General features: G+C 31.6%; 1 protein-coding gene and 1 pseudogene across 2 annotated transcripts; one reads left to right on the forward strand and one right to left on the reverse strand.

Moving 5' to 3' along the window:
- The first annotated feature begins 6,109 nt into the window (after nt 1-6,109).
- On the forward strand, nt 6,110-10,471 carry LOC145592602 (4,5-DOPA dioxygenase extradiol 1-like; annotated as a pseudogene). Its single transcript, XR_014102451.1, has 3 exons — nt 6,110-6,361; nt 6,876-7,253; nt 10,275-10,471. The product of XR_014102451.1 is annotated as a 4,5-DOPA dioxygenase extradiol 1-like (transcript).
- A 3,561-nt stretch (nt 10,472-14,032) lies between these two features.
- Nucleotides 14,033-17,696, reverse strand: LOC145592603 (cytochrome P450 76AD1-like). Its single transcript, XM_081649107.1, has 2 exons — nt 16,776-17,696; nt 14,033-14,748 (listed from the first exon to the last, which is right to left on the reverse strand). The coding sequence occupies exons 1-2, from the start codon at nt 17,658-17,660 to the stop codon at nt 14,140-14,142; spliced, it is 1,494 nt and encodes a 497-aa protein (XP_081505233.1). The 5' UTR covers nt 17,661-17,696; the 3' UTR covers nt 14,033-14,139.
- Between the last annotated feature and the right edge of the window lie 6,786 nt (nt 17,697-24,482).

A 24,482-nucleotide genomic window follows, 5' to 3' on the forward strand; every position in this document is an offset into this window, starting at 1 on the left:
AAAGCCTTATGTATTCCACAATATAAGTTGGCTCACATTAGAATAATCGAGATACAAAGTACCTTTTTATATTATAAGTTGGAAGGATTAGTTTTACATTAACCGAGAGCCTATTATGTACACCCAGTGTCATTTGCTCATTTAATCAACAAATGAGTAAAAATACTATTTTCTCATTTAATTTGTTGATTAAATAAGCAAATGACTTCGGGTATACAATAACCTAAGTATATATAACAAATTCTAAAGTTAATCAATTGATTTTATTTATTTCTTTATTTTATTTATTTTTTTAATTTTTTTTGAAAGAAAGTAGAGCATATATTCATTATGAAATATCCAATTCCGCCCAAGTACTTTGTGGACCAATTGATTTTAGCATGCAGACAATTTGTTTGTTTGTGAATCGATAAAAATCTCATGAGTTTTAGGTTGCTTAATTATACTCCATTCTAGTTTTTCTAAACTTAAAATAAATTTAAAAGAATTTTAGCGTTGAATATTAGCCGTTATTTTGAATTTAGTTATCTTTATTATTTTCTTTGAAATTAAATTAAATTTAAGGCAATTTTAGAATTGAGTATTAAGGTTTGTTCATATTTACTGAACTAAGTTGAACTGAACTGAAGTGAACTGATTGGAGCTGAACTGAATTGAGCTGAATAGAGGTGAAATGAATATTTTATGGGAGAAGGAAATTAGGAGCTGAACTAAACTGAACTGATTGGAGCTGAACTGAACTGAAATTAAATTGAAGTGAACAGGTCCATTATTTGTTATCTTATTAGAATTTAGTTTACATATTTAATTTAAGGGCCTGTACAATTCATCTTAATTTCAGTTCAGTTTAGTTCAGCTCCAATCAATTCAGTTTAGTTCAATTCAGCTCCAATCAGTTCAGTTCTGTTCAGCTCCTAATTTCCTTCTTTCATAAAATATTTATTTTAGCTCAGTTTAGTTCAGTTCAGTTCCAATCAGTTCAGCTCAGTTCGGTTAAGTTCCTTAGTGGTCAAGGGTTAAAAGATCTTTTAATTTTACTGTTATTTGAGAAATTATTCCTTAGTTTAATTGTCATGAGTTGTGTTAGTCAATAATTCTAAACATATTACACATTTATATTAATGACTTATTATTCTCGTATTGTTTACTCATATGGTTTATTAAATTAAGAATCAATAATTCTAAACATATTACACATTATATTAATGACGCTTATGCCGTGCTTCCAATATATAGGTTTATAATTCATACGAAGTATAAATATCTAGATATTAATTATTTTATTCAGTTCTATGAAATTTAATACCCCTCTATTTCATTATAACTGACACAATCAAACTTAGTATACATCGACACTAAAGGGTAGACAACTAGTAGAAGAAAACCATCTTTCACCTCTAATTAAAATATATGGTCCGAAATCGAACACAAAGAGGAAGAAGATAATGTAACACTATGAAAATAAATGGAAATGTTGTTTTTGTCTAAAAAAGATTCGATTGTCGATTTGGAATTAAAGAAGACAATAATATCTTGAGGTGATTTTGTGTTTGCTAATCATTATGATGGTGAGAGCGAGAGTGAGTTTTTTTTAATTTGGTACAACTGTAAGTTTGTTGTGTGTTGTCAAAGGCAAAGTCTTTTGGGAGACCTATCAATATTTAATTTTCCTTAAATGTGTGTAAGAAAAACGATGAAAACGATGTGTACTCGAGAGCACCACTTGATCTCTAAGCTAGCCGATGTGTGAATATAGTAGCACACATAGTCATGCATGTTACTCTCTCAACCATGAATATGACACATCAGCCTTATGATGATACATGCATGTGTGGATCGTAGAAGGTTGTAACACGAAATCCTGTGGCTGGTACCAAGAATGCGATACATATGTTTTTCTTTTTTAAAATTTCTTTTTAAAGTTTTCAACAACAGTATAAGTGTCGTAATATTGCGTAACATGTACATCCGTGTGGACTAGCTTATCATTCGTAGAAAGGGAAGAGCCCCCCCAAACCTTGGACCCAAAAATTTATTACACTGTCAATCATTTGGAAAATATCCGTGAAAAGGTTTTCAATGAACTTCCGATCGGCAATTATCCACGTCTTTTAAATTTAACCATTTATAAGTGGTATCAATCACGATATGACCACTATTATCGTTGATTGAATGTTGTGATTGCTTGAGTAGTTTCGAATGAAAAGTCTAATTGGATGAAAAAGATGAACCTACAAGAAATTTATGGTTAAAGTTGACGAAAATTCTTAATACACTGTTAGTGCCGTATTTGTCACAATGGCTTTTGATTATCGTGTCTATTTGGCCACGCTATATGTTCTTGAAAACTTAATTACATTACAATAATGAATTGACACAATTGATTGTATAGTAGCTCTCAATTTTAAGGAAAACTGAACGTATGTAGTACCATACTAGATTATTGACGTACATGTAATGTGGCTGACTTTTCTCTTAAACTATTTGTCGGCTTCACAGTCTAGCATGTTTATATCATTACATCAGTATAAACAAATTTAAGGTGTGAAAAGAATAATTTAAATGTAAATTGGAGAAAAGAAGGAAAGCTAGATAATTAATTAACCTTTAATTCTGATGAATAATTTTATTCACTTATTAATTATCAATTGATTTTATAATGAAGTAACCTAATTAGACTTTCCACTAACATGCATGTGATTTTTTGGATACCCTTTAATCCATTTGGTCTATATTTTAGTAAATTATGTCAGTTTAAGTCTTTAGTAATACATTGTATAGCTATATTTCCTTTTTATTGATTACTAATTCCGGTATATATTTTTAAACTATTAATAAGTTTTTAATCAACATGCTATCTTGTAGAATATGGAAAAATGAATAGGCCAACTATATTGCTATTTTCTTAGATAGCGATCTTAGAATTCTTCATTGAAGTAAGCTGGCATAAAAATTGAGGGACCGTATCATATTTGTCGACTTGTCGTACGTGCTAGTTGTTGAAAAAGTGAAGCACGGTCAATTTGGTTGAAAAATCTTTAAAAAAAGGACGAGTCATTGGTGGATGCAACTCTTGCATGGAACTAACGATAGTCCGCTAACCACGTCTTATTATGTTTGCATTCACCAACCTAATGATCATCCGTTTACCACGTCCTAACATCCGAATTTTAGGGTTTGTAATCATATAATTTTTACTAATCCATTTATTATGCATGCATGTTAATGAGAATAATGTTGATTAGAAGTGTCAATTCGAATGTCCGGATTGGATTTGGTGAGGTGGGATTGGATTAGGTCAGTCTAATTTCAAACTTGAATTATGTTAAATTATTGTGTCCATACTAAACTAAATCTTAATTGGATATTTTTTTGATTGGATTAGTCGGGTCAGGTTTTAACACCATTAATTACGATATTATAGTTTGATATTGAATTGAATTTCCTAGGTGTATAATATTATTTTGTGTATTAATTACTAACTCGTAAGGACTCTTGTTTTGTGTAGCTTAGATACACTATCTTCAAGTATATACAAATATACAATGATAGGAACTTGTTAACTAAAGAGTGTTATACAACTTAACATGATCTTTTTTTATGAAAGAAAATATAATTATGAATTGTTGATATTTGATGAGTATTGTCTTTTGCAAGAAATTGCGTTAAATTAATAATTTCAATAAAAACAAATTAATTTACATAATATCTTTGGTGCTAATATTAATGTAAACAATTAATAAGAAAATACCAAAAAATTAAAACGCTATTTCATGTACAAAAATGGTATGCAACTCTTTCATAATCGCTCCTACTCCAAGACTTATGGCTTAACGTGGGGGTTAACCTATTACTAGATTAATTATCTTTTGAAATTTTGTGTTGAATTATTCATTTACAAATTAGGTTACCTCAGGAGAAAAGTAGGGGTGGCAATTCGGGTCAGCAGGTCGGGTTCGAGTAAGATTTCGGGTCGATTTCGAATTATGCTTAGAAACAATCAAAAATAGTGTAAAACTTAATATTATTACGAAATATGAAATTTTGGTCAAATCGGATTGTTTGGGTTCGGGTCGAGTCGGATTCAAATTTCTCTCAATAATTTCGGGTCGGATCAGGGATTGCTAGCCGTAGAGAAAAGTGTGCAACATGATCTATCTTACTAACTCTATGGGTCGGTGCGTGCAGAGGTTATAATTTCGAATCTTGCTACAATATGTAACTCATTGAGCAAGTACTAGATTAAGAAATAAGGAGTGACGATTCTAGCGCGCGTTTCCCAACTAATTAATTAGACTACTTAGAAGCAGTAACCTATAGGAGTTTATATTCTTTAGTCTTTCTTAGTAGTGTTTTGAATTTTTGATAGGTTGGTGTCTGAATCTTAGAGTAGGTAAATAGAGTTTTAGTTGGATTAAGTTTCTTAATTGTCTTGATCTGCTTGCATCTTCCAGCACTTTTCTTAACATACTGTTATTTACGTAGTATGTCTTTGTCGCCTTGTTGAGCAATGTATACCGGACCTCGATCATTCTAGCTACTTCGTATTATTTTATACTTAATAACAAAGTACATAAAAGAATAGTTGTAAGAATGCTTTTATCAAGAGTCACATAACACTTTTCCTTTTTACTATGGGTACTATTATCATATACGATACGGAGTACAAACATATTATCATTTTATTATTATATTATATATTATCTAATAAATTGAGGTCAAGGTGATGTACTAGTTACATCACTTTGAAAAGTCCAAGAATTAAATTCTAGGAACTCATCAGAAGAATTAAACCTACAAATAAAATCATTTACAACTACGAAGTAATTTATTTTTTAAAATTATATCAAAACACAAGAACACTTTATTTTTAACCATAAATATATTTGTATATAGTTTATCTATGGACCGCTGGATTTATTTGGTTGGCCTCACTTAATTATGCTACATGCTTAAAATCTCGCACTAGATTTTGTGTGTTTGATATTATGCATTAAAACTGTTGGCAATTAGCAAAATTGGTACATAACTACATAGTACATACTAACATACTTCAGAAAATGACCACAAAATTTATTTACCTCTCTTCAATTCATCCATGTACAACTATATAAAAAGTTAGTAATGTGTTATCATTTTAAAAAATGGCTCAAATAATCAAGTCTTTTCAAATGTATATGATCAACTAGCTAAATAAATGATTTATTTGGAATGAAATTATTTATTTCTTATTTTCCTTTGAATCGGAAAGCTTTATTTTTATTTTTTTTGGGTTTTTTTTAATTTTTGTTTTTTTTTATTTAAGTTGGAAAATTTAAAGGCCAGTAATTTTGTACGTAGTATATACTATATGGCCTTTAAATTCCAGTTTGCCCACATTCCCTGTTTTTTTGGTTTTTCTGAAATTTTGTTTTTTAAAATTTTTTTTTAATTTTTGGTTTTTTTTGAGAAAATTTTAAAACCATAGTTTAAAATATCCATTAATTTAGGAAATAACATTCAACATAATATATTTGCAACAATTCTAAAATTACACAAAATAAAAAAATCACTCATAATTTTTTTTTTCCAAACTTCCAATTAACAACAATTAACCGACATTAACAGAGAGCATACAATTAGCGAACATGAAAAAGATGAACTCTACCTTAAAATCCCTTATAGTCGTACACATTGCGGTTGTATTGATAGAACAATACTACTTCAAATTCCAATTTTTTGTGATACGATAAGACAAAAAAAATTGGTTCTTTTTTTTTTTTTTTCTTGTGTGTGTGCGAGTGTGATGGATCTTGAAATCAGGTTCTTATGAGCTGACTTTATGAATATTTGTATTAAATTTTCCAACTTTAAAAAAAAAAAAAAATTACTTGTATGCCGACTACTTAAACAAATACGCTACTACAAATTTATTTAATTAAGTCTAAAAATGAAATACGTGATACGTAAGAAGTAGAGCCCCCCCCACCCCTCTCTCTCTCTCTCTCTCTCTCTCTTCCTTGATCCCTCCATTGTTATAATGGTCTCGAAACCGATATTGTTTCAAAATCATAAGAACCCTACTAAAATTTCTTCATTAACTCCAAATAACTTAAAAAAAAAAAAAAAAATGAGTGGGGAAGATAAGAATATAATCGATGAAACCTTCTTCATAACCCATGGAAACCCAATTTTAACAGTAGAAGACACACATCCCTTAAGGCCATTCTTTGAAACTTGGACTGAAAAAATATTTTCGAAGAAGCCAAAGGCGATACTTGTGATCTCCGGTCACTGGGAAACTGATCATCCTGCTGTTAATGCTGTTCATATCAATGATACTATCTACGATTTTGATGACTATCCTCAAGCCATGTACAAGGTAGTATTTTTCTATTTTCTAGCCGTGCCTTATTTTATACAAAGTACTATTTTTTTTTTTATTTTTAATAATATAAACTATAAGATAATATAAACTCCTTGATCAGAGTGATTTCCATTGATCAATATTTATAGGATTACAATGAGAAACCTAATCATATTAGGTAACTATAAGATATGTACAGATATAAAGATAATCTTATACAAAATATATCCTAAACCTAAGATGAGAATATTCTATGCATATTCTCTATCAGTAACAATAATTTTATTTTCGTGGAATTATATCCTTACTTTCTTTATTTTTCAATGTGATACAATACATTAAATATGAAATAATGTCACACGTCAAGTTAATTGGGTGTGACACTTTAATCATTGTCTAAACGAGTTAAACCTTTAGCATTACTGTTATAGAATTATGTAATACTAAATATTTTACACATGATAAAATGAAAGTGATAAATAATGTGAATCTAGTAACAAAATTCTTGGTTTGGTTAATTTTGGATCAGTTGAAGTATCCAGCTCCAGGGTCACCAGACTTGGCTAGCAGAGTAGAAGAAATTCTGAAAAAGTCCGGGTTCAACACGGTGCACGTTGACAAAAAACGTGGGCTTGATCATGGTGTATCGTGTATGGGTGCCCCTTATGTACATGTATCCGGAGGCTGACATTCCGGTATGTCAGCTCTCCGTTCAGCCGAAGTTGGACGGAACGTACCACTACAACCTGGGGCGGGCGTTGGCGCCACTGAAAGACGAAGGCATACTCATTATTGGTTCCGGAAGTGCAACACACCCTTTGGACGAAACCCCTCATTATCATGGTGGTGTTGCTCCTTGGGCTGCTGACTTTGACTCGTGGCTTGACGTAGCTCTCACTAAAGGAAGGCAATTAAGACATTTTTAGCCTTCTAATGTGAAGTACAAAATTTAGGTATGACAATGGGTCAGATCTTGTCCACGATCAATTCAGGATGGATCTAGATCCACTTTCTAATTGTGGCTTCAAATTCAAATTCTAATGTGTTGATCTAAGAATCCTAAATCCATAGATATAAAATCCATATGAAACCTTGTTCTCTTATTTAAAAAAATAGGAAAAATTGTCATAAATAATACAATCTTTGCATGGTTGAATTTAAATAAGACAATCGACCTTTTCATTATTTCTTAATAGTAGTATTACAACCTTTAGGGGGTCTCAATTTTAAGCGCTAGCAAATCAAAAAACTTATAACCGGTTTAACAGACTATACGTGACATGTGTTATTGTATAATTGGTCTAAACTATTAAAATTTGATTTTCTTTTTTCTAAAAATTGATTAAAAATATTTTTTAAAAAAATCCCTAGCCTCCCCCTCCCCCTCCCACTTCCAAGCCAACCACCTCCTCCCCTGCCAGTGCCGGTTGCCAACCCACCTCCCCTTGCCCGATCCTACCTGCTCGCCCACCACGACCACCAACCAACTTGGATCTTGCTTTCCCCCACCACTGACAGCCAAACCTGCTATCCCCGAGGCCACCACGACCCCGACCTATTTTGGGGGGTTTCGATAATGGTGGATGGTGGGGTAGGGTTTTGGGCTTGCGGAGGGGTAGGGGGGGATTGAAGCTTGTGACGGTTGGGGTGGGTAGGCATGGGAAGGGACGGTAATTAGATGTGGGGTTGTTGAAGGATGGGGTGGGCAGTTGGAGGTGGTGCATTTTCTGATGGTTGGGGATGGGAAACAGGGTTGCCGAAGGTGAAAAAATGGTAGAGTTAGAGGGGAGGAGAGAGAAAAAAAAATTGTCAGTCAATCATAGAACAACAAGTGGCATATTTAACCTGTTAAACTGGTAGAAATCGAGTTTGGCCTGTTTAAAATTGAGACCCCCAAAGGTTGTAATTTTAACTTTTTAAGAAATAATTAAAAGGTTGTTATATTTAAATTTCAAACGCTTAAAAGTTGTACTCCCTTCGTTACGTATTACTCGCAACAAACATGAGGATTGCGGACTCCTAGGTAAAAGATGTTAAGTGTAATAAATGAAAAATAAGGGCATGTATATATATTAATCCAACCCAAAAAATAAAAAAAAAATAAGAAAAAAAAAATTGAAACAAAATCAAACATAACCACCCAGCACCACGAAACTAACACCACCTAGCAGCAGCACCGTACCACCACCACCTAGCACCACAAAACCACCCAGCACCGAACAACCACCACCACCAGTCCAAGCGCCACAATCGAACCCCCAAACCCACGAATTCAAACCCAGAAATTCGAACCCGCACATTCAAACCCAGAAATTCAAACCCACGAAATTCAACTCCAGAAATTCAAACCCAGAAATTCAAACCCACGAAATTCAACTCCAGAAATTCAAACAAACGAATTTAAACTCAGAAATTCGAACCCACGATGTCGAACAACCAGCGAACTCCCCGGTACCAAAGTCGAACTACCAATGAACCCGGCACCACAATTGAACCACCAATGAATCGATCACCATATTCGAACCACCAAGAACCACAATCGAACCACCAAACACCCAACAAACCCAGAAAAAGTCAGATCTGGAATGATGAAACAAGAAGACAACAAGAAAAGGAAAAGAGGGAAACGAAGGCGGCGACAAGAAAAAAGACAATGGAGGTGGCGGTGTTGGTAGCGATCACCATAAAAGGTTGCGGTAGAATTGAGGGACCGCTAATGAAGATAGAGTGGGATAGAGTGGAGATCGGTGGTAGTGATGGTGGTGGTTGCCAATGAAGGTGATGATGAATTTAGATGGAAGATGATGATTTTGGTGGAAATGATTAAGTTAATCAATGTTAGGTTTAAGTTTAAAAGATAAAATTAGTAGTTTAATTCGGGTGCTTAAAAAATAGTAAGAGTAATTTTGTAAAATCACACAAAAAAACTTACTATAAAAGGAAAGAAATGGTTTGTTGCGAGTAATATGTAACGGCTATTTTTAGTAATTGTTGCGAGTAATATGTAACGGGGGGAGTATTATTCATAACATTTTTTCCTAAAAAAAATTATTTTGTGACATTTGTAAAATTTTAATAAAAAAATGCTTTACGTTCATTATATATGTGGCTTAAACAGTTATCCTAATAAATTTATACACTATTCATTGGTTAACTTTTGTAATTTTTTATCCTAAAATATCTAAAATAATAAATTAAAATGATTCATTGATCTCAAGACACAATCCAAATCCATATTCGATTCTTCAATTCGAAAAAATTGAACTTAGGCCGACCTTGATCTAGGAATGGTAACGGACTAGCAGGTCGGATTTGACTGGATCCAAATCCAAACTTGAATTTGTATATGTGGATTTGAATTTCCAAATCCAAATTTTGTAGATCTATAGGTTCGAATCCGAATCCAAATATAATTGTTTTTCACTTTTAAAAAATTTCTATAATTTTTTTTAAGTATTTCAAAAATAAATAAATCCAACTGGATTTATTTTAAGTTCATTTTTAATAATTTGAAGTATTATAATACAATCGATCCTTTTTTCAAAGTAACAAAAGCTAAAGTTTTATACGGTGTATCACCAAAAAAAATTAAAAATAGTTAAAGTACTGTAAAAGAGTAAATTAACAATACTTTTAAAGAAAGAAATTTATGTACCTTATAAAGTTATATTGTACAGTACACAATGCAATGATTTTCTACTATTTCTCCAATTTAAAATAACTCACATGTAAAACAATTTAAACAGAATTTTCTCATTTATTTGATGGTAGTAGCTTGGTAGGTAGAAAATTTTCATTTAAAAGTTGTACCACGATGTGATAGCCCTAGCTTTTTGGTAGTGCAAGTATTAGTAAGATACTCATTTGACTAATATGGAGTACTATATACTTGTATATAACTACGTATGATTTTTGTGGTGGTATTCAGGTTTGAAGAAGTGGATACATATGAAACCAAAGCACCAAACTGGGAATTGGCACATCCATTCCCGGAGCATTTTTATCTATTGCATGTCGTCGTTGGGGCGGCTGGTGAAAAGTGGAAGGCTAAGCTTATTCATACTAGTTGGGACCATGGTACCTTATGTCATGCCTCCAACAAGTTTACTTCCACCTAAATCATTTCATCTCAGTAATTTACATTTACGATTATTGTTGTGGTTGTCGTATTGTGTCATGCTTTTAGTTCATGTATGTCTTATTATTATTTTCATTATTATCTTTGATGATTGCTTTGGTTAAATTATAAAGTTCATCAAATAAAAAGTATGTAAAATCAGTGAATAAGTGCTGGAAATCATTGTTATCATACTGTGCTATCTTAAGTTTGCATATGAATACAAATTTGCTCTATAAAATTAATTTTCCCTTGTAGCAAGTATGATAAAAATGCACGTCATAGTGTCACACTCAATATTTAATTCAAAATATTTAAGCTTTTAGATTGAACGAAGGGTACTAATTACTCTCTTTAATCCCTGAGTCTTAAGATTTCACATGACATCATCATTTTTAGTTTTAAGACAAGACTCTCTGTTTGAACCCATTTTTCTTGAGAAATCTTAACCAAGTCTCAACTTGAGTCTTGAAAATTCCAAACTTAACTTAAAACTTGAGTGTGGACCCTATTTTATTTTTTTTATTATTACTAAGAGTAAAAAATAAAAATAAAAATAAATAAATAATAATAATAATATATGGTATGAGAAGTCTTAAGTGATGTAAATGTGATCGAGTCTTAAGGAGTCTTAACATAATTATAAATTAAAAAAATAACCTAATAACTGATGTGACAATGGATTATAGTCTTAGACAAGACTGTGCTAATCTTGCTCTTAAAAAAAAAAGTATCAATCTCAACTTTATAGTTATAAATTTCAATTAAGGGCTTATTCTCGTTTATTATACCGAGCTGAACTGAGCTGGACTATTTTATGAGCTGGACTGAACTGAAATTAAGCTGAAAAGAACCGACCCTAAATTATTGCAATAATTCCTTTGGTTTAAGAGGAAAAATTAATGAGAAAGCGATGAGAGTGTCATATCATATATATTTAGTTAAATTCTTAAGCGAAACAATCATACACTTTTATGTGGAGTGTGACACAAACTACAATAGTACAAACCAAGCAATTTGATATGAAGTACTCTGTACTTGCATATTGACGATATTGTTGATTAGTTGCCGACATGCTGGTCCTGGATGGTATTATTATTGCTGGTCCTCGATGCAATCATGCTAATTGAATGCACTCCCCTTTCTCTCTTTCGTAAACAATTGGCCATCAAAACACGACTAAATATTAAATAGACGTTTTAAACTTCTCTTTAGGAAATAATATATATACACACACTACAACGTATAACTTTAATGATACTATGTAGCTTAATTATATAGAGCCCAAGCAAACATTTATACTCGTAACACTAACTAACGTGTAATTTATGCATTTCAAAATTAGTATCAGTCTCTATCACTATAGAAAATGGTTCTTGGTACAAAAACAGTCATTAATCTATACTGTACAAATATATAATAGTATTTCTGTAATATATACTATTAACATTTAGCAGGGTCTAAGATCCATACAAAACAACTTCGTCGATATTTGCATATACTAATATAAGACGTGTGATGGGATATGAATATATGATACTAGTAAGAGACTATCTATCCACTTGGTATATATTTTTCTTCTTAATCACAAATTAATTTTGCGAGAGTGAATTGGGTATGAGATTAATTATAAATTTAAGAATCCATATCCATATCTATCATATTCGGATTCGTTGGGTATTCCTGGTTGGCCATTTTATGACTCGACCATCAAAGAAGTTAAAGTTCAAACCTTTTTTTGTCAAAGATTTGTTTATGTAGCCACGGCATTATTATTAGGACCATCCTTCTTTCCCATTTTTTGCGTTGTATTAGAAGTCCCATAATAAGTAACTTGTACGGAGATCTAATCCTAGCCATTTCCACATTTAACGGATCGATGTTGGCTTGTTGGGGAGTTAGAGGACCCAAAAATGATACGAACAGGTACTACTAGAAAAGTTACCCAATAATCTATTGCCAATCGAAATGGAAAATAAATAGTGATAAATATAGAATATTCCGCGTACCACGTCTTCCAAATTTGGCATGGGCTTCTCCCACTTGTTAACATCCTTTTCTATGACGTCGACAAGTTAACAATATCTGAACTCGTATTTAAAACCGTTTCGTGCTGTAAATATACGTGTGAAGTAAATCTATGCAAAGTAATTTTTCGTAATTTATGCTGTTTTATGGAAGACTATTCAATGGTTACATTAAAAATGTAGTCCATTCTAACTACTTTCAATCTCAACCGTTAAAATATTAATGATTAATCTTGTCCACTCATATATTTGACTTCTAAATTAATTTTAAATTTATTTATTAAATAAAAAGACTGAAAACATAATTGCTTGTCGTTGCCATTGATGCAGTTCCAAGCATTCAACCTTCAGCCTAAATCTCATCTTAATAGGTATATGGAGGAGCAATTATCATGGATCGGATTAGACTAAAATATAACCAATTACAATCAATGGAAGATTAGTAACTAACCTTGAAAAAAAGAATACAATTTTGTATATTGGATAGTTTTATACGAACTACATGGATAATATACAGTTCATAATTATTTGATTACTGCTTTCCATAACTCTTCCTTTCATCATTGTACTAGCTAATTGATGGATTTCATGTTAATTAAGTGGATTATTTTGTTATTTGTACTTTGGAGAAAATCATTAATGGAGTATTTTACTAAAGAAATTTTTTTAGGTATTTTTATAATCAACTTAAATCAACGGTCCTAATTTACATAATGATAATCAAGGGTGTAGATTTCATTTTTATGATGGCCACAATTTTATTATAGGCATTGCAAAATTGTCCATATTTTATACATTTATTAAGATCAGAATAAATAAGATCTTATATTTGTGATTAGTATAATTCCCACTTATAATAGTAGTTGTGAAATTTAAAGCCTCTCAGCGTTTAATGTACCTTTCCTAAGTTTGAATTTTTGGAGGATTTTTCATTATATAATTTCGATGCCATGCATATGGAGACTACAATTTCTGGCCCAAAAATATCGTGTTGTTAGACAAAAATTGTAAACACCACTCATTAGTCATTATAGGGTTTTCGACAAAAATAGTTGTATCAAAAATATCACGAAGCAATTCAATAATTGAGTTAAGATTGACTACATAATATGCCAAATGAGGTCAAATGACTTGAAGGAGCTTTTTCTTATTGTATTGGACCAGTACTGTTGAAGTTTAATTCCTCTCAGGCTCTAGTCACAATCTTGTTGTGATGTCGAGACTCGAGAGATTGAAGTCTCCATCTCAACCATTTCCTTTGAAATTAGTTATAAAAAATAAAAAAAAATAAAAAATAAAAAAAAATAAAAAAAAGAGAGAGAGATTGAAGGAGCTGAGAAGTTTAATTACGGAGTACTAGCTTGTTATACTATGAACAGTAAAAATAAAAACAATTGAAATCACCAAAAAAAATCATCTAACAATTGACAAACTTTTACGAACAAGTTATACGTAAACATAGATTACAAAAAATAGCATATGAGCTAACTTACATATATAAACTTGATCTCTAGTACCACCTTAAAATTGCCTTGAATGCAAGATTCAAACAAACATGAACATTTGAAGAAAACTTAAACAATTACAAAATGAATGAATTTACTAACGAAAACGTATAACGGTATAAATATGCAAGCATTTGACAATGATCAATACCTAAGAACCGGAATAATCCGAAGAGGTTTAGTCTTTTGTAAGGCAATCCCAAATTTCTCATCCATGTCTAGACCTTCTGGTTTCATACCTTCTTCAAGCTTCCAATTGAAGAATTGAAGAAGCGTAGCTAACATCAAAGTTAACATTCTAATAGCCAAATTCATTCCAGGGCATATTCTCCTTCCAGCTCCAAAAGGTAAGAGTCCAAAATCTCTCCCTTTTACATCAATTTCGGATCCCAAAAACCTCTCGGGTAAAAACACGTCAGGGTTCACCCACGCTTGAGGATCTCTTCCAATGGCCCATAAATTAACAAGTATTTGTGCATCTTTCGGCACAACATAGCCATATAATTCAACATCACTATCAGCTTTACGAGGCAAGAGAAATACAGTTGGTGGGTGTAGTCGCAATGTTTCTTTGATTATGGCTTGTAAGTAAGGTAGCTTAATAATGTCTGATTCTTGAATTTGTCTATCCTTCCCCAAGACTTGCTCAATTTCTTCTTGAGCTTTTTCCATCATCTTAGGATTCCGAATTAATTCTGCCATTACCCATTCAAAAGTACTTGATGTAGTGTCAGTCCCAGCATCAAAAATATCCTGTTGATATTGTAGTCAATTATGCAACTATATTTAATTATAAATGAATATTGATCACATCTATTACTTGGAATAGGTACCAAATTAATTACAAGTGCATTTCAATAGAGTTGCTTGTTAAATTGTAAAGCATCTATTCTACAAATGTCAGTCAAATCAGCCACTAAAACCAACAAGCAGTCAACCATCAATAACACATTGTCAAACAAGGTCATCCGACATAAAATTATCCATTTTAATTTATCCATGATTCCTTATCAAGGTTCTTTCAACCTTATGCCAAAGCCTAGACACAAAAGTTAAAAGTTCGTATTAAATGACATTGGTAGTAACATTAAGATTGGTGAAGAATTTATGATGAATAACATGATATGTGAATAATAGGAGTGTAGATTACGTAGGGACCAGATTTTCAAATTTGTCGCTTGGATTTACTACAGTGTAGACTAGTGACAACTCAATTTATGTTTGTAGAGATGGAGACATAATCACATAATTGTAAAAGCTGAAATTTCCACCTCACCACCTTCGTTTGTTAATTACCAACTTACCAAAGAACACGTACAATTAACTATATCCTGATTTCGGCTGTATTGTCCCCATATTATGGGCTATATAAATGATTGTCAAAGTCCTTGGCAGTACGTACTAGATAATAAGTCGGATTCTTTCTACGTCACAACTCATTTTAATCATCTTAATTCCGTAGAAAATATGAGTATAGTTATTCAACAATAATTTACAGAATACATGATAAAATTAATTGTTTATACATTAGTGAAAAAAAATCGTTAAATTTTAGACTCCTTTAAAATCTTATAAGCCCTTGTTTTCTTTTATTTATCCAACATTTGAAATATTGAGAGAGTCAAACTTTTGAATCATATCCTAAAATAATTCGTCTATATTTCATAGCTAAAATCTCTATCGAAGAACGAGTCAAAATATATATATATATATATATATATATATATATATATATATATATATATATATATTAGAAAGAGTATAATTAAAGAATTTTGTAAAAAAAAAAAAAAACATAAATAAAGGACAGTTTTCAAATGGCTACAATAAAATTGTGGCCATTGTAACTAGTGAATCTCAACCCTCTATTTTACAAAATTGATCATATCCATCCATTTAGTTGACTTTAAAATACACTTTATCACAAAAAAAAAAAAAAAAAAAAAAAAAAAAAAAAAAATTAAATTAAATGAGATTAAAAAAATATATATCAAATTTTATAATACTAGAAATTTTGTTCAAAAAGGATGAATTGATGAAACTTATAATTTATCTTGTTTTCAATTTTTGTTTTGATCTTTAATGTCAAATGATTGGTTTCTTAAAGATTAGAGACAAATCTCACAACTTTTATCTTCTTATTCGATCTACTTCTATTTTGCTACTTTTTCTTCTTTAACGGAAGATGATTCATTCTTTGGATAAACTGATGCAAAAATCATGGGCCTAGTAATATATAATGTTGAGTAATTGGTTTTTAATGGAGATGGGAGAATCTTTTGAACTTGTAAATTGCAAGTATATGCGTCAATCAATGGCAAAGTACAGTATTTTGTTTTAGAAACTGAAATTTTTTTAATCATAATCAAGAAAACTGTTTTTTTTATTTTTTATTTTTTTTTCTTATTAAAAAATTAAAAATTAAAGTCAATTGGATGAATGGACAAGATTGATTATTAAAAATATAGGGCCAAGATTAAAAACTAATTACAATAGCTACAAGTTTATTGTGGCCATTGAATAGTCATCCCATAAATAAATAAAAAAAAAAATTTAATTATAAAAAAAAAAAAAAAAAAAAAAAAGGTCCCCGTCATGCAGCCCTACATAACTCGTGCAATTTCTCCATGAAAATTGTTATAATACGCACAAGCTACACAAGTATAAAAGTATATAATTAATGCTCATTAAAAATTTTCTATTAGTTTATTATAATTGTACGTTTAATAGGTTTACTTCTTCTAATAAAAAATTGGCAACGACTTCAAACTATGACTTACCACGAGCAGATGATTTATTTCGCCCATACTGAGCTCTTTTTGTTTGTGGAGGTCAAGAAGAATGTCTAGCACATCATCGGTCGTCTTCGTCGAAGCAGAATCCTGGCCGTTGCCAATCCTTTGACAGATTATGCTTTGAAAAACTGCAATCAGCTTGTCAAAATTAGACGCCAATCGACGTCGAATTCCTGATGGGTCTAAGCATCCTAAGATTGGAAAATAATCAGCATAGTTAGGTTTCCCAATATCTTCCATAATATTCCATATAAGTTCTTTAAATTGTTGAGATGTATGGGATTTATGGTTGGCTAATTCGACCGAAAAGAATAGTTTTGATAACAAATTAAGGGAGGTTGTAAATGCTGCCTTGCCAATATCAACAGCTTGTCCTTTTTGTGCACATTCTTGTACATATTGGAAAAGCTGTTGCACTTTGGCATGTCTTAGGGTTTGGCAAGCATCAAGTCTTTGAGGAGAAAGTAAATGAACGGCGGTGATTTTTCTAAAATTCCGCCACTTTGGGGAAACAGGCAACCACGACATAGTCAACTTATGGTGATCCCCTGCAGTGACGGAATTAGGAACTGTACGGTTAGAAAGTGGGTGATCTTTTTTTAAGAACATTTCTTTGGCTACTTCAGCCGAGGATACAACAATAGTTGTGACACTTCCTAGACGTAATAATATCAATGGACCATGAATCTTAGCAAGATTAGCAAATGACTGATGAGGTTTCTCACCAACTTCAAGAATGTTTCCGATTAGTGGCAATGGTTTAGGACCGGGGGGAAGAAGTTTGGTAGTTTGGCTAGTGAATAACATTTTAATGAAATGAAAAACAACAAACCAAATAGCAAGTATCATTGCTAGTGTTGCATGATCCATGATTAAAATATAACAAAGCTTATAAAGTTATTATGGTATGAATGAGTTTGTGTGTGTTTTTGATACGTAAAATGTATAGTAATTTATACTGCATGTGTGAGTAAATTTAATAAAAACGGTATTAAATACTGTACAAAGACAGTACTGTTTCATATAACATGTGAAAGATTCCAAAAAAACAAAAAAACAATAAAATCTGTGGAAAAAAGTGTGATAATATTGGGGCCGAGAAATTGGGGCCCAAAATTGGGCCAAAGGAAATTTATTACCCAATCAACTTGGAGAAAACTTAACAAAGAGATAAAATGATAATTTAAAAATTTTGAAGTTTAAAAAATCTAATGAGCTTGGACATGCCACGTAATTAAATGTGGTTGTTGGAAGTTGGCACAAACCCCAATTAGGTAATAACCACAAAAACCAGGTGAATTGACAAGTTAATGACCCAAAGAGGAAAGAACTAGATAGAAGATGTTGGAGGTGATGGCTGGCTTGGATGCCAGTCTGCCACTATCTCAATCTAGCTTTTTGGTATTGTTAGATTGTTTTTGCCCATCATAGTCTTTAGAGGTTTGTGTTTGTTTACATGCACAAATTCGAAAAGAATAAAACAAAGAAGTGTCGCAAGAAAAAAAAAAAGTTTAATAAGTTTATATAAGATAATATAAGAGTTAATAAGTTTACATAAAATAAGATATGATCTGATAAGTTTAAGACAAATAAGGATCTTTTAGTTCTAATAAGACCCTTAAACAAGGCCAATCAATAAGGGTTGATTAGTCCAAATAAGGGTCTGTTCACATTTGCTGAACTGAACTAATTGGAGTTGAACGGAGCTGAACTGATTAGAGCTGAACTGATTGGAGTTGAACCGAAATGGCCCTAAGATGATCGTATAAGATAAGGACTAATATATATGCACAAATAAGTTAAGATCTAATAAGTTTAGACAAAATTAGTTCATGACTAATAAGATAAGATAAATAAAATTTAAGTGTACAAAACACTACCTAAGTCTCAATGATGCAAAAATTAGTGAAGTTCTCCAATTGATAATATTAAGCCCGATTCTTTTGAGCTGCATTTTTTGCTAACCTGAAATTTGCTCTGTTGACACCTGTTCTTCCTACTAAGCCATACTATGTTTAGTATTATATATAACGTAATAATAATTATTAATTAATGATTAATTACTAATTTTAAATTATTAACTATTAGCGTATTTTCAGTGCGGCAAGCCGCACCGTATGACCACTTGTAAAAAAAAACGGAGTAACCCTCATAACACCGATTGAGTAACTCATAAAACATAGACAGAGTAACCCCTTATTATACTATAATAAATAACAAAGTAATACCTACAACACTGATAGAATAACTCTTATATTAGTATATTACAAATAAACTAAGTAACCCCTATACTCCTAACGAGTAACCCTAAATTGGCTTGCCACAATATAAAATTAGTGATTAATAATCATTAATTACTCCTTCCGTTCCTTAATTAGATGTCTACTTCTTTTATTATGTGAGTAATAAATGCTAAAAATAGGTATCTAATATAGGGAGGGAGGGAGCATTAATTAACGAGCCCTTTTCTTTTTCTGTTGAAACTTGTTCCGCAAACTGAGCCACCCTTTTCTTCTCGCCTTCTCGGCTCAACTTAGGAGCTCAAAAGAGTAGAGCCTTAGTGTACTTTCTTCTATTGGTATAAATTCAATGTATAGATGTTTTTGATTTAAATCGAAATGTATCAAAAACTCAATATCAGTTTTTGGCGAGTTCAAAATCTCTCAAATTGATGTAATTTAGTATGAGATCAATATATATATTTTCAAAAATAGGAATACGGATAACGAAAAATAATTTAATACTCACGTACTTCAAAATTAAAGAAGCATTACTATAACACAAACTTTTATATGTCGTGGTCATTATACGGGTTACTTGGTCATTGTTACAAAGGCAGTCATCTGTGTTGTAGGGATTAGGTATTACTCGGATCAATGCTATAGGGATTATTTTGTTTCGCCACATAATATACTAGCCTCACACAAAACGCATTGTTCTTGTAAGCATACTTTGTAAAAAAAAAAAAAATAAAAAAAAAAAAATAAAAAAAATGGCAAGCTAGTTGCTTCCCCGGATTGCTGAACCAATGTAAACTAGTTGCTTGTAACTAAGATATGAATATTAATGAAATACCATGATAAATAGGAATCAAGAGATCATATTGAGGATTTCTTGGCCACACCAATACATTAGAGAATAGTTATTCGGTGGCCTAGTCATGTAATGTTTTTTTTTATTTATTTTTTTTTATTTTTTAACATGAGAACTATATAAATAAGCGTAGAATTACAACCTAAAAGAACTAAACAACACACCTAAACAAACCCGCATATGGCGCTTGCTAATGTGGTAGTTCATAATTGCAATAACCAGAAATGGTCAAGTTTGCATCATAAAAAAGACTAAAGAGCCGACTTATACGAAATGGTTAGGGAGCTTGGCCTTGATAAATGATGGGTGGACTGCTCTAAGCACGTTGCCAATTTTTTTCTTCTTGTATTATCTTTTAATATTGTCATGATTTTAATAAGTTTGACCAATTTTAAATTCATCATATGACATACATACTACGTCTATCATATACTTCTTCCGTTTAAAATATTTGCAACACAGTCTTGTGAACATCATTTGAGGTCGAGGTTACATAATGTAAATGACTAAATAAATCAAAATAATTTTACACACATGCAATGATTGTTAACCCTTCTCTAATTCTAGTGTTCAAATTATTTTGAAAAAAAGTTCATTTATTTTCACTAACCAGCTCTTAAAACCACATGCCTAAAAGTTGTTTTGCGAGTAAAAAAAGACGGAGGGCATATGATTTTGAAAAACCAAAAAAAAAAAAAAAAACAAAAAAAAACAGTGATGCCAAAAGAACCCAATTTATTGATTTTGGTTTTTTTACTAGTCAGAAATAGGATATAATTGTTACAAGACCAAGTATGAATTCAATTGTAAGATAATCTTATGAATTCATTGGTCTTTAGAGGGTATGAATTCAATTGGTCTTTAGTAACCATAAATTCATTGGTCTTTAGAGGGTATGAAGTCAATTGTAAGATAAGCTTATGATTTAAGTTCAAATAATATCGATCAATTTATGGTTACTAAGCTCAAATAATATAATTTCAAGTACATTAACTAGATTTATTACAAGTTTAATAAAATATGCACTACTAAAATTCGGTCAAATTGCGACCGTTTTTTTACGACCGTCATTAAAACGGTCGCAAAATATAATATTTGCGACCGTTTTTAAGGTGGTCGCAGATTTGCGACAGTTTTTAGGCTATTTAACAATCGCAAAAGTATTAAAAAAATAATATATATGTTAAAAATAATTCTAAATAAAAATAATTCTATTGCGACCGTCAAAAACGGTCGCAAATTGCGACCATTACGACCGTTATGGAAACGGTCGCAATTTGTGCCTATTTGCGACCGCTAAGAGCGGTCGTAATAATATTATGATTTTTTTAATAAAATGGAGTATAAAAGTGGTGCATAACCCATCCAAACCCTATTATTTGTTGGAAGCAGCCGTTTTTCATCCCAACCTATCTTTTTCTCTCTCCTCATTTTCTCCATCATCACTTTCCTTCTCCATTCTCACGCCCTCCTTTCTCTTCATCTCCTCTTTCTTTCTCATCTCTTCATCTCCTTTCTTCATTAAGCCACTATGACCTTCAACTGCGTCACCACCACGACCTCCACCGTTACAATCACGAGCCCACCACCACGATCTCCACCTTCATAATCTTATGGTTGAACATGTTAACGGTTTTTATGCTCAAATTGGACCATGAAAAGCCTAGATCTAGACTTTTTATGGTCCAATTTGGCCTTCTAAACCAATTTTGAGATGAAATTTGAAGTCTATTTGGGGTTTAAGGTATGTTATCGTGTTTATATTTATTTGTTTGATTTTTTTTTTCCGAATTTATGTTGCATTTCTTGTTCGAATTTCCACGGATGTTGATTTTTTTTCACTACTAGAAAAACATTTATTTGCAGCGGTCAAAAATCATTATTTTGCTGCGTTTTTGAGGTGGCAGCAAACGCCAGGGCAGCAAATCAATCAATTGATTTGCTGCGGTACCAACTGCAGCAAATCAATGTATTTATTTGCAGCGGTCATCTATTTAAACCCCCGCAAATAAATATTTTCCACCAATAAAATAATGAATTATTTGCTGCGCTTTATGTGCAACACCCGCAGCTAATTAATAATTTTTTTTTTGTTTTTTTGTAAATACTATTATTTGGTAATAAATAATGAATGAAACAAAATTTCAGCAGCACCTCCGTAGTTTATGTGTAATATACTCATGAAGGACCTGTAATCCTGAAGTTTATGGACATAATACTTTGATTAACTCAAATTAGATTATCAAAATATATATTATAAAATGTTTGATTCAATTTTGTACTTACATATATAAATCCAAAACGAAACACAAAATATTTTTAAACAACTATGATCATACACAATAATTAGTGAAAAATGAGGCCCATATCTTCTGCACTTCTTCAATATCACCATCGGTGTAAGGATCTTCATTTAAAGACGTGCAAACCTATGAACATGATACAATGTATATAGTAAGTCATCAAAGTAATTTAAATAATAACAATAAAAATAACAATAATACTTCAGTTTTATACTTATAAAAAGTAATGGCATTTAGACAACAATTGAGTCACATAGGTTTTGACTATCACCTAATAACAAGTGAGTCACATAATAACAATAACAATAATACAAAAGAAACTATCACCTATAGCATAAAGCTTTTGATTATCAACTAAGCTGGATATATATACAAGATGCCCCCATTAGAGACCTATGTGCGATAGGAGCATATCTATACTATTCCTAGCTAGTCAGGCAGTCAAAACAGATTTCTGCAGATGTCATTCATAGTTGGGATGTACTGCCTAGTTGCCTATCCACCCTCAAGCCTCAAATAGTGCAACATCCCTGATCTATGGATAACACCTCCAATTGTGAGGAGGGGTTTGTATGGTCAGTGAGGATATCATGAGCGCACAAAAACATTGGCAACATATGAACATATGAACATATGAACATATGAATAAGCTAATAACAGCACAATACAGTCAAGCACATGTATAATTAACCTAATAAGTTACAATCACACATTGTATGATTGCAAGTACATAAAGTATGCATCACAAAAGCAATATCATGAAAATCAGAAAATGTGTCTTGATAATCTATCAAACTGGTAATAGGAAAAAAAATACTCACATTGCCCACAAAAACTGATCAAGAATTAGCTTCCTCTCTATTTGCTTGGTCAGCAACCGCAATAGCAGGATCTGGAAGACAAAAAACCCTTAAAGAACTAAAACTATTGAGTCATGAAATCAACAGTAGCAGATTAGCAGCATGATTTCTTCCTAAACAATTAAAAGAAAAAATTAAATCAAATTGAAATTACACTTCAGGTATTTTATAATAAAGAAATTTATAAGATATTAGAACCATTCCTATGCTTAACTATTCCAAAACATAAAAAGTAAGTATTAAATAACTTCCCATTTATGTTCACAATTCTCATCAAATCCTACCACTTAATGAAAATTTTAACCTCATAAGAATGCCAATTACTTTTTTCTACACATCTATGTCCATTCCACAACCTCACTGCCATTCATACATAAGGTTCACAACTTTACATATAAAACCCCAAGACAACACTACAATCAATAGGACTTAATAAAATCTAGAAAATTTACAAATCTAAATCATACGGCATAGATAATTATCCCACATTCATAAGAGAGACAAATAAAGCGATTAATCACATTATCAAGCATTGAGTCATTTGGCTCTTGTCCCTCATGTACCCTAAGCCTAGTAAAAAAAAAAAAAACAATTCTGTGAGCCATTAATTTTCATTAATTTGAGGTTAAAGTTGATTAAGAATAAACAACCAAATTATTTAGTAAAATGCATTAGCATTACCTTGACATTTCTGTGAGCCATTCCAACAAAACAGACTTTTCATCATAATTCCGAATCTTGCAGCACAAATTGGTCATCAGCAAATAAATAACATGATAATGACAATAATTTTAGCATACAAGCTTAAAAAAAGTCAAGCCCATTCAGTATTTCAGTGAGATTTTCATGTAATGAAAGAGTAGCATATGCATTAAATACTTGATTTACAACCTAACTTATACTTTCCTCATAAATAAAAATGAAAAAAATGAGAAAAACGAGAAAAACGAGACCTTCATATGTCAACCATAATCTCGAAAAATACAGCAAATTACAAACCAAAATGGGCGAAAGAACTACATAGCACATGCAATTGCATTGACTAATAGGAATACTTATAAACTACCTCTGAACTAATCATTTGAAGCAAAAACTAATCAATTAAAGCAAGAACTAATCACTAAAGAGTTTCAAACAATGTTAAACAGTTACAAACACCAATTTACATGTCATATAATTAAACATAAATTAGGGCAAATATAAACAACCAAAACACTACCCAAATAAAAATTCATTCTCAATTAAAGAGATAATTTCTAGCATTATTACCTTTGGTAGTGCGTTAGTGAAAGGAAAGGCTACGACAATAACAATTTACCACAAAAAAGAGCGACGGTGAAAAAGGGCACATCGAATGAGGCTCCATACCGGCGGCAGGGGAACAATTGCTCTACACCGGCGGTAGGGGAACATCAGCTCTGGCACAGCAGCTCTAG

The sequence above is a fragment of the Chenopodium album genome, chromosome 18, assembly GCF_948465745.1.
Source record: "Chenopodium album chromosome 18, dcCheAlbu1.1, whole genome shotgun sequence".
NCBI classification, from domain to species: Eukaryota; Viridiplantae; Streptophyta; class Magnoliopsida; order Caryophyllales; family Amaranthaceae; genus Chenopodium; species Chenopodium album.

What these genes read in the sequence shown, in the direction of transcription:
- LOC145592603 (XM_081649107.1), bottom strand. Translation starts at nt 17,660, where the DNA reads ATGGATCATGCAACACTAGCAATGATACTTGCTATTTGGTTTGTTGTT. An exon ending in AAATAAATCATCTGCTCGTG is followed by an intron (nt 14,749 to 16,775) that starts GTAAGTCATAGT and finishes CAATATCAACAG; the next exon opens with GATATTTTTGATGCTGGGAC.